This window comes from Anoplopoma fimbria, chromosome 19 (genome assembly GCF_027596085.1).
Source record: "Anoplopoma fimbria isolate UVic2021 breed Golden Eagle Sablefish chromosome 19, Afim_UVic_2022, whole genome shotgun sequence".
Lineage (NCBI taxonomy): Eukaryota > Metazoa > Chordata > Actinopteri > Perciformes > Anoplopomatidae > Anoplopoma > Anoplopoma fimbria.
In genome coordinates this window covers 26,839,588-26,855,937 of record NC_072467.1, presented here as the reverse complement: position 1 = coordinate 26,855,937, position 16,350 = coordinate 26,839,588, and the positions used below count along the sequence as shown (strand labels likewise).

General features: G+C 39.2%; 1 protein-coding gene across 1 annotated transcript in view; it reads right to left on the bottom strand.

Annotated features, from left to right (window-relative positions):
* pot1 (protection of telomeres 1 homolog) overlaps nt 1–16,350 on the bottom strand; it is a 57,553-nt gene that overhangs the window by 14,912 nt on the left and 26,291 nt on the right. The window contains exon 10 of the mRNA XM_054620175.1: nt 15,123–15,278. Coding sequence (XP_054476150.1) covers nt 15,123–15,278 — 156 coding nt within the window. The remainder of the gene's footprint in view (nt 1–15,122; nt 15,279–16,350) is intronic.

Here is a 16,350-nt window from a genome sequence, read left to right as displayed (position 1 = left end):
TCCTTAAAAAATTCTCAAGATTGCTTTTGGGCTTCCATGCACGGCTTCTCGTCGGGCGGAGGCTCAATAAAAGCAGCCAAAAAGAAACTTGTGCCCTCGCCGAGAACAAGAAACTGTTCATTTCACACTGGCTCCTTTATGGAGCAGCAGGAAATGGGCTTTAAAAGCCAGCCAGCCTAACTCGACAGCGGGGCTCTTTGTGCTGGAAAATCAGCTCGATGGGGAACAGAGGACGTGACCGACTGAAGAACACCTCATTTCAGATTAAAACTCTCCACTGCACTCTGAGCCTTAAAATAAAACAATCAAGGGCAGAACATTAAATATTTCCACTATTGAATGATATTTCAACCATGTTTAAATTCATGAATCACTGCTAGATCCCAACAGATATATCGGCATGGCTTATGTTTTGGTCAAATAATAAAAAGAAAAGTAAAATATGTTTAAAGGGTTATTTAGAAGTTATTTAGTCATAATTCAAGCTTTTCTCATACAAAGTGCCTAGTTGTACCTACAAAAAGTAATGGACTAGTATTCGGACAGGTGACGTAGCCTAAAGACTGACAAAGTCAGCATAGGCAGGAGGTCAGGGTGGGTCGAAAAACACACGACTTTGACCCAGGAGACCGCTGTTTGTGTCGCTGATATATTTGTTACGTAACCAAAATACTTTCCCCGTTAATTGACAATAAAGTTGATCCGAAAACGAACAAAACAAAGAAACTCGCCGAGATGTTTCCTCGTCCGTAAAATGTTGTTAGCCACAAAGATCGGCAGGTCTTTCTTCTCTCCCTACATGATTCATCTCTACCTCGCATCGACATTTTTACTTCGGTAATAGCGTACCATAGCAACCAGACACAACCTAAGACATATAAAAGATATAAAAAGAGATCGGAGACTTCCTGATTAAATAAAGCTAATAACTAAAAAGAGAAAAATCCCTTCAAAGCTAAGACGATCCGTTTGACTGTGACGGTTGTTTGTTCATCAATCTTCAACATGACTCAACCACTAAACAAACCACTGGTTTATTTACTGAACTCTCTGGGAGGAAGATCAGAGAGGACCTCCTCTGGTTTCTTATCTCTCTTCATGAATAATAGAAGGAGGACGTCCTTGAGGGCGCCAGGGAGGTCCCGCCCCCCAAAACGTTTAAAATAAACCTTCAGCACAAGAGAATATTAAAAAATAAATATTCTGATTAAAAAGATTGATATAGAGCCAAAAGAGGTAAGAAAAACTGACAAAAGGAAAAAACGCTTGAAAAGAAAAGCTTGTCCTCAGAGTAGCCATTACACCCCCTCACACTCACACAGAGATAAATCTGTCCGGAGCTGTAATATCCAAAGAAATGATCTGTACATGAGATGAGGCTGCACACAGATAAGAGATGTGTAACGAAGCGTCCGTGTGAACGCGGATCTGAACTCTGGGGTTGTTTGAGCGGCCGACTCCTCCAACGCCGCCAGAAGATGAAGCAGCATTTCTGTTGCGGTCGGTGGTTGTTTGGAGGAGATTTGAGCCTGCGGGGCCGACATAAAAGTCTCATTTTACTCAGTGTGGTGTTCACTAAACAGGAAACAGTGTGGGAGTAAAGAGCGCGCTGCATTAGCCCCTGACCCCCCCAAATGAAATAACATCCAACGACATGGAAATATGCACTCGGTCGACCGTGAGTGCTAAAAATGAGATAATGAGCAGAAGCTGTCGGAGCTGAATGCAGTCTGAGGAGATCACGATGACAACGTGAACACAACAATCAACAGCTCAAACTTTCTCTGCAATATTTCAGAATAAGGCTATTAAACAAAATAAAAGAAGTTATGAAATACAACGGCCCTCCTTCTAGACCTTAAATTATACATCAAGTCCACAAGTACCAGTGTACGTTTGGAATTTTTTAATACATTGACTACAACTGAGAAAAGTTATGGCTGATACACACAGTATAACTTAACTTTCAAAGCAAAAATGCAGATTCTGAACAAATCCAGCTGCTAATTCACGCCTTTTGCTCTGAAGTGCTACGTTTATATGCACCAAAAATTCAGTCTTTTGTCCTTATTCCGGAAAAATAAGATAAGATAAGATAAGATAAGATAAAATAATCCTTTATTAGTCCCACAGCGGGGAAATTTGCAGGATTACAGCAGCAGAGAGGATAGTGCAAACAAGAGACAAAAGTAAAAACAAGATCAAAAAAAGCATTAAAAATAAGTAAATAAGTAATCACACAGTAAAGAATAGTAAAAAATTGTAAAAAAGCAAAACATCCACAATAACTGAAAATATTATATATACAGACAGAATAATTATTGTATTGCACAGATTGATATATTTCTATATCTAAGGAGCAGATGACGTGGCTAATACGTCCTCTAATATTCCCGTTTACATGCAGCTGTGTATATTCTGATTAACGTGAAACGACCCCATGCCGCATCATCATCACCCGGGCCAGTGAACCCGACGCCAACGCCTTCCTCAGTTGTGTTTGATGGTTCGCTGCCCTGACATGTTGTGTGTCACATCAAAATATGGAAAATTGGAACGACAGGAGATGCTTGTGCCATTTTGCGTCGAAACCTGTTTTTCTCAATTTGTCCCACCAGTGGCGGATTTTGTAGAGGGTGTGAACTCATCCTCCCTCTTTCATTCCTTCAACCACCTTCTTGAAAAGGTCAGCGTTGAAATATTTAACCCTCATATCAAAAAACCTGTTGATATCCAAGTCCTTCATCATTTTTTTGAAAAGTTTCCCTGACCAGAAATGTGGGCTTTTCTTTTGGGCATCTCTACTCCAGTTTTGCAAATTATGAGCTAGTAGATTTGCGTATAACGCACATAGTTGTTCATAAACAGGAAGAGGCCGTGTGTCTCAAAGTGCCATAAAATCCCCCATTAAGACGCATATTTTGAATAACCTGTATTCATGTCCAAAAAATGGTCTTTAAACCTGAATAGTGTCAGCATATCCCACATGTCTTAGTCGGAATAAGGACGAATTCAGAATAAGGCCTAATTCAAAATATCCAAACGGAACATAAACCATATCAAATTCTGAATATTTGGAATAATAGTGGAATATTAGTAAGCATGTAAACGTAGCCACTGGCATTAGTCACTTTTCCATTCAGTTGTCAGACGAATTTTAAGCAAACCTTTGAAATGTCGCAAGAAAAAAAATATGTGATTCCATCAACTGGTTTGGAGCGAATAAACAACGCTGCGTAGTTTCGTCAGAAGTTGGAGGTTGCTTACTCTTTACACACGGCTGTAATCTGCCAGTAAACAACGTAGAAGAAGAAGTAGAGGTTGCGAACTGGAAATGAAACAAGTCACCCTGGCCGATGTACGAACAAAAAATGGAGAAAAGTGTTTTATCGTTCTTTCATGCCAGCTAGTATCGGCCACGTTTCATGTCGTCCAGAGACGAAGACTTACAAATATATATCGGGGAAGACACCAACTGTCAGAATCTATTCGGCAAAGACATTACCATATCTTGATGCCATCAATTCTGTTTCGACAAAGGCAAGTGTTGTGTTATGTGAAAGACCAAAATAGCAAACTATAAATTCATTTTTACTGATGCCTCAGTATAAAGCAGATTGAAGGATATTCCTAAACGCCCACATCAACTCCAACACTTGTGTTTAGAATTTGTTTAGAAGAAACAACAGATATGTGTTGGGGGGTTTTTTCAGAGACAGCTGGAGGGGCGAGGATTCAGACTGGAGACGCTTGCGGGTTCAGCAGGAAGAGAAAAATGAGGCGCCTGTAGAGGTAACCAGGTAAACATCTGTGCTGCAGATTCTGCTGAGGCGGAGAGAGAGAGACTGCAGGGGGGTTGGAGAGATAAATGGATACATGAAGAACAGTAGAGTCAGGAGAAACAGTAGGAGACAGAGAGAGAGAGAGAGAGAGAGAGAGAGAGAGAGAGTCAGTGTGAATAATGACGAGTGACTCTGAGGCTAGAAACAGGCGAGAAAGAGAAGAAAAACTATGAGTTCATCAGAGTTTTTGTTTAAAATCCAGTGGAGCTGAATTCAGAACTAAACACTCTGGACCGGAGAGACTGTGAGAGCTAATCGAGTATTTCTGGATTTACTCACCAAGAAATATCTGGTTGTAATCTGAGAAACCCTCTAAATGGATCTATTACTGTGGAAAGTTAATTTAGGAGAAACTGTATATTCTGTAGTTAATGGTTGCAATGACTTGCAGTGAACTTTGCATGTGTCCTGAGGAGTTATGGCATTTATTCACCCACAAATAAACATTCACAGCTGTGACGTTACCGTATCGTAGGCTGCTTGAAGATTCAGGTTATTGTTCAGACGGGTCTCATTCAGCGTTCGTAGCAAAGGCTATGAAAAATGATAATTCGTAGCTATCCCACAAAATCATTCCGTATGTTATGCACGTAATCATGAACTGCCCCCTCCTCTTCATCCCCCACATTCTCCCCTTTGGTAACATAATACGCCACCATGGTCTCCACTTCCACTGCTATGCTGACGACACCCAGCTCTACATCTCCACCAAATCCATCACCCCCACCACCCACTCCACCATCACCAACTGCCTCACAGACATAGTGACCTGGATCACCACTTTATTATTTATCCTAGTAGACATTTATGTGAAATTATTATAATAAGCACACTCATTCTTGAGTTATGGCCAGAAATGTATTGTGGGCGGTCACAGTCACACATTTAAACCTCGACTCCGAGTGGATGTTTTGTGCCAAATTTGAAGTAATTCCCCCAACAGATGAACGAGTGTTTCTGCAGATGAAGGTGGTGTAAGATTGACGGTGAAATGTGACATTTTGCTGCTTTGAATAACTCCGCAGAAGGTTGCTTCTTTCTGAAACATATATTATTGAAATAAACACATTGTAATCCATGTGTGTGTTTGTTTGTTATCCAGGAGGCAACACCACCTCCACTGCAGCACTCCTACTCCTCCTCACTCCCCTTGTTCTCGGCTTCTTTTCATGACAATGCACTCCTTTCTCTCCTAATGGCCTCCTTCTCTCAGAAACGCCTCAGTCACTTTTACACAATAGCACTGATGACTCACCAGAGGGGCCCGGTAATTGGAGGAAATACTCCTGTTTAAACACGTCTTTAGTGGAAAGGGCTCTCAGTGTGAGTCTCACACTGGTGAGTTTATTGATGGCTGTTAAGAGTCACATGTTAAAAAAAACCATCTAATCAAAGAGACATTTAACCGACGATGCATCATTCCACCATTTAAGAGTTCTGATTAGGCTTTGTGTGACCGTGAGGATCCTCCTGTCAGCCAAATGTTCAAAAGTTTCATCCGTTGTTATATTAATTATTTCTTCTTTTTCCCTACAATAGCTTTGTAAACCGTGATAAACATATTCGAAATGTCTAAAGGTTTTTATTCAAAAAGTAGTTTTTACCCCAAAAGATTTTAATGATTCAAACTTCCATTTAGTGGATGTAACTGTCATGTAACAGTGTTACATGACAGGAAGAATACTGTTGAATTTGGAAGTTAGAGAAGTTAGAAGTTAGAGAAGCATCAGTGACCCTCGGTCAGCTTTGAACTGTAAATATTGGGTTATTGTCTCTGATTGAAGAGGTTTGAACTGGGATTTGTTCAGCTGACTTTCCAACAGTGCTAACCTTAGACTGACCTTCTGTTTCTATTGTGAAGTTTGAACATTAGCTCTGAAGGAGCAATACATTGTCTCCTAATTCCAGTTTTTATTTTTATTGTGAAACACTGAAACAGGAAGCTGTTCCCGTTTAAATCTAAGCTTCCAGTTTCATTTTCTTCTCTTATTATTCAACTGTTGTTCAGAGGGATCTTTGTCTCTTTCAGCTGTCAGTCTGGTTGAACCTCTCTCCATGTTCTAAACTAAACATCTGTTAGTAAAGAGGACTTTCTGCAAATGCTAAAGCCTTCTTTTTGTTTCTCTACTATGAAACATATCCAGAAAATAGTAAAAAGTTCACCTATAGTCTGGATCTTTTTTCGTAGTCTTATATGCAACTCATATAGTGACGCTTCACATTTATCTTGGGACCCCATGTGGAACGTTGGGGACCACTGATTGTGACCAGACTTTAACTAATGGTACAATACATTAAGTGTACAAGTGGGTTTAGTGTCTCTTTAAGTTCCTTTTTTTGAGGCAGAGTTGGTTGTGTTGGCATGGTAGCATTAAACCACGGCCATGAGGTAATCTCCTGATCCTTCAGCCTTATTTCAAATCTCCAAACCTCAAAAACAATCACAATCACTGCGGCACTGTGGGTACCAATTATGGCTTCTATCCGATTAGATAAACGACAGCAATTATCAAATTAAAATCTGAGTTTACACATCATGATCAAACATGTCCTCTTATCACCTTATAAGGAGCAACAGCAGAATCTAAAATTAACCTGATCCTCATTTAAATTGGAACACTTCAGCTTTGATTTCCCACACATCAGACAGTCTTCTTCTCATACAGAAAAAAACGAAGTCTGAGCTCCCTCACATGGTGCCTATATAATTCTGTTTTTTCAGGTTTTGTGTGTCTGTTGTTATCTCTGTCTGAGTTCACACTCCACTGATCAACTCACTGACGCAATACATCAGACACTGCTTATACTCAACACATCTGAAAGTGGATGAGGACACATGCTGGATGAAGAGTAAACAAAACCAGATACTGAGCTCTGAAGTTTGAGGGAACAGCTACCTGATCAGGCTCTAAGGACTGTTAAGTTAATTTATCCAAAAGATACAAGTTGAGAAGTTTGTTCGGCATGTTACAAAAACATTGCATGTCTAAAAGATCAAATCCTATAAAACATTATTATAGACAAAATATATGGCCAGAGTATGTCCGTAACCTGGTCCGTATACCAAAGAAACAACAACAAACTGTTCATCTATACAAACCTAGTCCTAACCAGGATCCTCCAAAAACACAATTCTAGCCGTCATACTCCAAAAACTCGATCCTAAACAGGCTACTCCCCAGAACCCAATAATAGTCAGAATACTCCCCCGACCGATATTTCAAAAACTGGAAAAAGCTCCCAAAAATCTGATCCTATTAGGGATAATCCAAAAAAAACATATCCTATTTGGTATAGTCCAAAAACCTGATCCTATTTGGTATAGTCCAAAAAAACCTAATCCTATTGGGGATATTCAAAAAAAAAAAACCATTCCAATCAGAATCAGGTTTTTGGAGTATGCCTGATGGATAACGTTTTGGGAGTATTCCTAACTAGTGTATAAGAAAGAAAAAATACATATAAGGATACTCCAAAAACCTGGTTGTTTTTAAGATACCCCTGAAACCAGATCCTAAACAGGATACTCCAAAAACCAGATTGTTACTTGAACACTCTAAAATCGTGATGCTTATCCGAATACTCCAAAAGCACATTCCTAAACGGTACCTTCCAAAAAGAAAAAAAACAAACAAACACTGTATTACAGTTATCCCAATATTAATGGAATATTTTCCCAATACTGACACTTATGTACAGATGGCATATGGATGCATGATCACGTAAAATATATTCACGTTGATGTTAAATGCAATGAGCTGTCCTCAGCTGGTATCCATCACATTCAAAAATCATTACAATGTTATTGCACTCAAAGTTGATAATCAATTTGAATTACTGTCCCGCCTTAATTAACACCAGTGAATCTAAGAAGTGACTGATGGAAAAAAAAAACTACAAACAATTAAATGATTTGCTTCTAATTGAACAGTAAAAGATGACTTGTTTCCACTTACTTTGAGCTAATTGTTGTGCATACATTTTACACGGTAAAATGCAATCAAGACCATTACAAAATATTACAGTTCCTCCTGTAATATTTCTTATTTTTGCTCAGAAACGGAGTCTGGTTTTGGGTTTTGTTGAGGGAAAGAGAGGATTGGTTATTTTTTCCAGACAACTGCATCCTGCTTCTGTCTGTTGTTACAGTGACCTCGTCCTTATGCTGATGACTCATCATCATTCACGTAATAACATGTTGACAAGGTAGGTGGAGAAAAAAACCCGACAAACTCACGCCGCTGCATCGTGTACCTGAATGTGTCACTCAGTAAAATACAGAAAGCTCTCCTCCAGCTCTGAAGCTTCAGGTGGAGGTCATGGTATTTAAACCAGTGACCTCCAGATGAACTCATTTTACACATGAATCCAATCTCATTAGCTCGACTGTTGTTTTAAGCCGAATAAAGCCTCGATGATTGTGTATTTACCGCATTTAGATGTGATTAAAGATATTCATGGTGATGAACCGGCTGCGTTTTATTGTGAAGAGCTCTTGAACGCCTCCAGGGTGGAGGGTAGATGTGCGTCACGAGGAGCCAACATTTAACCGACTACATAACGATAACTGACGCATGATCACTGCACACTTCAGCGGTAATTAAGAAAATGAACGAGAAGAAATTAACTTCACTTAGGCAAACGAAGCAAATATGGAAGTGTTAACATCTGGGTGATGAGTGGTTTTTTATATCACCATTTAGAAGTGTAAACTCACGGATGAATTCTCAGCGGGAAGAAGAAGAAGAAGCTCCAACTGTCTTCTGAACAACTTCAAAACATTAAACTGGACTAAAAATATAAGTTTGTCAACATTATTCTTATTATTCTTTTTGGGTGTGTTGATTTATTAGATGGACACACACACACACACACACACACACACACACACACACACACACACACACACACACACACACACACACACACACACACACACACACACACACACACACACACACACACACACACACACACGACTAAACTACGACTGAACGATATAGAAATATAGGGCTTGGGCGATATTACAAGATTATCTGTCAACACAATGCTGGTTGGTCATGATAATGTTCCTTATGTTTCCACGGTAACAGAAAGATATTCAATTATTCAACGACAGTTGTTCATTTTGCGCCATATTCAGTGTCTCCTGTTTTCTCTTGCTTTTTATATGCTTGTTGTTGCATATATAAAAAGTCACAACACAACAGTATATGTCTGACACTGTACATAATTACCAAGGCTGATCCGAATTCTTTGCAGCCTCGACTGTTGCCGTGGTAATCAACGTCAAAATCAGTATTTGAATACATCGTTTTTGGGGGGATTTCTGGGGCAATGCATATACATAAGGAATAGTAATCCCACATAATTCATTAAGTTTCAACATTAATTATTCTTTGTTATTCTCAGAGGGGAAGCACTGGTTGTTGTGTGTAGAAAGTGTGTGTGTGTGTGTGTGTGTGTGTGTGTGTGTGTGTGTGTGTGTGTGTGTGTGTGTGTGCGTGTGTGTCGCTGTCCCTGGTGCTGAAACACAGCGGAGGAGAATGATGGACAGTCTCAACAAACCCTGTTTTTTTATTTTATACGCCGACATAAGCTGCTGTTTATTGATATATTAAAGGGTATTTCAAATTTTCCCTTCTTGGACACTTTCTAATTTTGATAATAAGTGAAACTATTCATCGATTATTTTATTAGCTGATCTATAGAAGCGAGCCGAGACATTTGAAGACTTTGACTCAGAGGCTATTTAACACTATTTTACTACATTTTTAGTAATGTACATTTTCAGAGCCATTAAAGTGACTAATTCTAGAATACTTTTTCCATTACCCTGCCCTTGAATGCACCATCACACACTGCTGTTATGTAGCTGTAAGCATCTGAACAAGACGTTTTGACAAACAGAAAAGCAACTGAAAACATCAACTGAGAGATTATGCCAAGGCCTCGAGGGTTTAAAAATCTAAGGATGTTTTAAACTTTCTGTGATGTTTAAGTCAAGGTTTATTTACTCTAGTAAACAAGATGCAGCAGAACAAGTAAAAGAAACAACAGAAAAGTACCCAGAGGTCAATGCAGACTCATTTATCCTTCAACGGTTTCAGAGTCCTTTGAGTGAAGTCAAACGGCGTCTGTGGCTGCGTGGGATGAGCTCCGCAGCAGAGGTCAGGAAAGTGTGGTTTTCCATACATATAATTCTGTGAATTCTGCCATTAGAGCATTTATGTCATTTTGTGATTATTACAGGGTGGACGTCCTTGGACTGTGAAGAAACAGTGAAAAGGACAGAATGAGCTGCCGGTTTCCTGCCAGCTCTCCCGTGTCGCTACAGCTCCGCAGACGACGCGATACTGATTACCCAGGTTTTGAAAATGAAAAGAGGACAAAGGCCTCAGGGTGCCGAGACACCGAGAATAACGTGAGAAAAAGTAAGAAAAGGGCATTTAGGGCTCTATTTAAAGACCTATTTGAAAAGAGAGTTTTCACACTGGAGGGGAACTTAAAGACAGCGATTTCATGAACGATTCATGTAAGAGAGTCTTTCTAAGTATCCGTTCTTTTTATCCAAGGATTTATTACTGAGCCGAGGATTGTATGTTCAGCACATGGTCGTGTCAATGATCATTGCCATCTACACAAAATAATTACAAAACCACACTCACTTGCATTCGTAAGTACGAGACGTATGTGAAAAAAAAGCTACACGATCACATTTCGAGAGCAATATCAACAGGAAGTAAACCAAAAGAGAAGGACAAATTTAAAAAGAATGAAATGATTCATTTGAATAAGATTGACGGAATAGGAACGTATCACAGATCTTTCTTAGTTGACAAATTGCATCATACCTGTCCTTTAAGATAATGCTTTTCCTTTCCAAATGTAATGAACCGGTGATATCACAGAGCCACATCTTGGGGGAACGGAACTGTTGCTTCTTTCCTTGACATCAGGGAGAGAGGAATTGCTGCCGGGTCTTCTTAATGCTTCAGCGGTATCAAGGATAATCTACCAAGGTTCTGTTTTTACTGGAGTGTTAACAGTTCATAGACTGATACAACCTTGGGGGAAAATAAAAAGCTATGAGAAAAGATTTGATCTTTATGAAACAAACATATCCAAACTCTGAAATCATCACATTTAGAGTTTAAGTGTTCTCTTGGGGCAGGACTACTAATTCGGTGCACCAAATGGAAATAAGAAGAAGGTACGCTGCATCTCCACTGTATAGAGCTGCTCTACGCAACTCTTTTTGGGGGTTTCCATTAGCAAACGTTGTGGATAGTATCTGTCTATCTAGTAATCCGCCATAAACAGCCAAGCTACCACCGATAGCCACCGCAATTTCTATATTTACTCAACCTCGACTGCTAAACTACACTGTACATTTGACTGTGTTTGGTTGCCGGTGAAACGATTCAGCGTGTTTCGCGTTACGTTGCTATGGCGATGGGTTGATAATCCCGCCTTTAACTGAGGGGGAACTATCTGCAGTGGAAAAAGGAAATGAAGGAAAGGACCTGGTACCAAAGTCAGTCGAGCACGTTCATGTTTTTCTTTCATGTATATGTTAAAGTTGTTGTTACAGGATAAGAAAATAACATTTGAATGTATCTCAGAGTCTCCAGGAGGCGTTACGGTCTTTGCTCGTGGAATGTGGAAGACGTATGTCTCCTAAGCGAAAGCTCTTTAAGCCTTGAGACAGCTGAGGCTTCTGCAGCCGGTTATTCCAGGCGCAGATTTGAAGCATTCTTCTCCAGACACGTGCAGTTTATTTAACCAGCAGTCTGGAGTCACAGTTCAGAGAGTAATAAAGCTCTTTTGTACAGAAATGACACACCACGAAAATATCCAAAGAGCTCTAATGCAATTCAATACAACAGCCCTGCATTACCATACGTCCCTATGAAGCTCATAATCAACAAATGTGTAAATGTATAAAGTCAACTATATATAAATTATTAAGGTCATGGTTAAATGTGAAATTGTACTGGAGATACTTATATTGCGACGTCCTTTACATTAATAATAAGGCTGTGTTTTAGCAAGAATCTGAAGATAGACATCATGATACATAGGATATGATTCGATGTATTGCACATATTGTGATACTGTAAGCAACACGTTACAGTGCAACTTTTTAAAATCTTATTTAAGAATAACGGTCATAGTATAAAGAACATACTGTCATCCGCGTAAAATCGGAGTTGAAAATGGTTTCCTGATTTTTGCAATCAGAACGGTGGGATTTGTATTTCCATTTATTTTATATATCCAGTCACTGTAACATCAAAACATGACACAAACATGATCCGCTGTCTGCCACCAATCTTTGAATGTAAACTATTCAACATCTGAAACCCAAAACTCGGCGGCAGGATTTTTTTAAACAATTGCCAAAGCTACACCGTTAATCGCAGCCAGAAGCTGTAAACAATGTCATTATCGTCAGATATTAGTCTTTCCAACGGTCCTTGAACACATCATGTGTGACGAACGGTTCCTTTGGATAAAAGCGAAACTGAGCTTACAAATGTGATAATTCATTTAAAAATATATATATTTATACATTTTTGAGTTCTCTCTCTACTCCTAGTCATGGTTTTTCTGTTTCCATAGAGGAGCAGGACTTTTATATTGCAGTGAAATTCAAGGCCACAGAGAGAAAAATGTGACAGGAGAGAAAAACGCCTCAAAACTGCTTTAGGGTTAAGAGGGTTAGTTAAAAAGCGATAGTGTTTGTGAAAAAATATGCAGTATCACAAAACATCAAACTGCAATACTAAAGTGTATGGATATATTTCTTACAGCTGTCATACATAAGGCAAAATCTTAGTAACTGCTCTGAATATCATGCAGATCAGTTCAGCAAATTTCCCCGCTGCGGGACTAATAAAGGATTATCTTATCTAACATCATCACCCACTACAAACTCAACGCTAAAACATATAATTTAGGTAAAAAGTCACATAACAGGAATAATTAAAGTAGTTTGTATGGGATAACAGTTGTATTTGATGTATGGGATAACAGTTGTATTTGATTGTATTTGATTGCATTAGACTGTACATATGTACCTCGCACTAACAACAACATGATGTTCCATTATGTGTAAAATCCCTGCAGACAAACTTTGCTTTATGATGATTAAACATTTATATGCTTTCTTTGTGGACTAATCTGACAACAATTTTTTACAATATATCAATTAGTAATTTGTTTGAGTAAATGAAAATCACATTTTCCCAAATTCATGCTGCAAAGTATTTTATTTAGTCCAACCCAAAGTGATTGAATCACTGGAAAGTGATCGCCAACAAGCAGTAAGCGGCTTAAAATATTGAGATATGAACGTCTGCAGGTGAACATGGGAAACAAAAGAACAAAAGAAAAGCACGAGGGGTCACATGAAGTTTTCATCCTTTTACGTCTGTTTGGACTTTATCTGTTAAATGTGACAGAAAAGTAAAATAAACTGGTGTCGGCATCAACTGTCCTAAATGATGCATTCAGGGTTTGATGTGTTCAACGCAGTTTTGTAATAAAAACCTGTCGGAGATAAACGGCACCGACAGCAGTCACAACAGTGTGTGTGTGTGTGTGTGTGTGTGTGTGTGTGTGTGTGTGTGTGTGTGTGTGTGTGTGTGTGTGTGTGTGGTTTGTAATTCAAAGCAACCGACATGATGTAATTTATGTCTCAGGGACCTGAACAAAGATTGATGTGTTGCCCCGCTACAGTCACACACACAATTACACACAAGACACACATTCACACTCTCTCACACACACACACACACACACACACACACACACACACACACACACACACACACACACACACACACACACACACACACACACACACACACACACACACACACACACACACACACACGTAGATGTAACAAACACTTTTTCTGTGTAATGTGGGATTAAGAATGACATTTCAGGTGAATTTACTTTCAGTTTAACCTCCAAATAAAGTGCTTTACATAATCTGGATACATTGTTGGCTTGTTTCCGACCCCTTTGATTGTTCCCAGTTCTCCAGCCTGGGAACCAGTGCACCAAACCACCACAGGAGCTACATTTCAAAACACTATAAACTGTAAATCCCATGAAGCAAAAGAAAAGTTCTGCTGAGTGTTTATGATGATAATTAGCTGAGAAGAAAAGAGGAACAAAGCAGCAGTTTGACTTTCCAACGAACGAGGAGGAGAGACGGAGCGAGATGAAAATGAGCAAACGGAGATCACAGATATCACCCTTTTTATAAAAATACACACTGATTATTGTGTGGAGTTTGATCCGTGGTGAGCCTGAGGCGCAACCAGCTGCAGAGAGTTTTGCAGTACAGAGGGTGAAATAAACGTTAAAGACTAGAAAAAGTGCTCTTAGTAGAGAGCAGATCAGTCTCGCTCCCCTCTCCCAAACTAAGAAGAGGTGAATCTCTCAAGTGGAACAAAACATATTGGGTATGGAATTAATCTGCAGATGCTCTGGTTCAAAATGAGACCAAACTTTTCTATAGATGTCAGTTTTCTAGCCACGACAAAGGCCAGAAAGCGGCCTCCAACAGACACTGCAAGGCTTGTTTTCAGCCTAGAGGGAAATTACTTTTGACTGTCGATAAAATATGCTTTTCAAATATGTATGAATGACCGCAACAACGAGAAGTCCTCAAGTGTACAGTCATTAATGAGCACAAAAAATATTAGTCTAATGGGTCTGGGAATATGCGAGATTAGGCGTGGACAGATAGAGAGATACACACGCTCACAAACACGGCCAAACGCATGATCTCCCCACAGGCGTACACCTGCTAATAAAGACAGAAGTAAATGGTGTGCTATATATAAATATATAAATATATATATATATATATAAATATATAAATATATATATATATATATATATATATAATATATATATATATATATATATATATATATATATATATATAAATATATATATATATATATATTTATATATAATAGGCCAGAAAGTGGCCTATTATATAAATATAAATTTATATATAAATATATAACGCAGAAATTAGCAGACAAAAAAGTAGACCGTTATTGATGAAGCGATGTAGACATGGAGGTTTAGGGGCCTCCTCTTCTAGACACATTTAGCCAGTAACACCATGTGAAAGCATGCGTCCCGTTTGGTGTGAAGACAGCATTAGGGAAACGACATCAGATGCAAAATGCATTGCTGTAACTGAAGGTTTCTAGATTGTGCACAATATTACATTTTCTTTGCTCTGACCTTGAGCTTCCCGGCGAGCTCCACGTGGTTGTCGTAGACGAGGATGTTGGCGACGAGGCTCTCTCTCTCTTTGGAGAAGGAGGACGGTCCCTCCATGAGGTCCGGATCCACGATCACCTTCAGCAGAGGGTGAGCACACCTGGTCCCGTCCCACACCTGGGAGAGAAAAACAACACAGAAACACATGACGTAGAAGATAAGACGGTAAACCAGGCCACTGATATATTCTACGTATTAAAAAACAAAGAAATGGTGGTGGAGGCCAATTCATGCATTTCTGTTCAATAATCATGTCAAAGCTGCAGTGCGAAGCTTCAGGCAATATAGTTTCATATATTCACAATATGGCTGCAACTAAAGACTATTCTTATAATCAATGAATCAGTCGTTTATAACTAAATAAATTAATTGATTATTAATTGGATATAAAGCAGGCTTTTCTGATGTTTTTATTCAAAAACATAATCGATTCTTCGTGTTTTTGTACAACTCTCTTTGACTTCACATTGTGGATGCACTCCCACTGAGAATAGAAGGAATAAAGGGTTCTTTTCACTGATTGCATGAAATATTCTAGTTATGTTTTAGGCCGTCTAAACAGAATTGCATTGCAACAGATTGAGCCCTCCTTTTTCTCTTGTATTGCTGCTCAAGAAAGACTATTTGTTTACATACAAGAATAAAATAAGCAATGTTGATTCTTTTCTTCTCATAATTGTCCTTTTTTCTCACAATATAATAAAAAAGAACAGATAAAAGTATCAATAACATCCTAATAATAGCCGTTGGGCTTGGGTGTAATATCTATTTCCAGACTCAGATTTAATGATGTCAACGCTGGCTGTCGTACAGTGAGCCGTCTGTTCGATGATGATCTAAGGTGCTCGAGGAGAAGTATTACTAATCCGTTCTCCGTCTCATAAACTGTTGTGATTTCTGGAGAACATCCTCTCCTGGTTGAATGTGTTGTTGTGTAACAAGCAGGAATAACCCCTCGGAGCAGCTTTAGAAATCAGAGCGGGCCGACTGGCTGCAGACCAACGCTCTGCTGCCAAATCCCGTTCAAATTTAACTCCTCCATCAGCCTCGCTGGCAGGAAACCAGCCTTCGGTTTCTGTTGTGAAAAAACTGGAGGATGCTGGTAAAACAGCTCAGGACCAAGATAAAACCACACGAGACCTCCTCCCCGAGACAGACCAAGACCAAACAGCTCCATTAATCCAGAGGG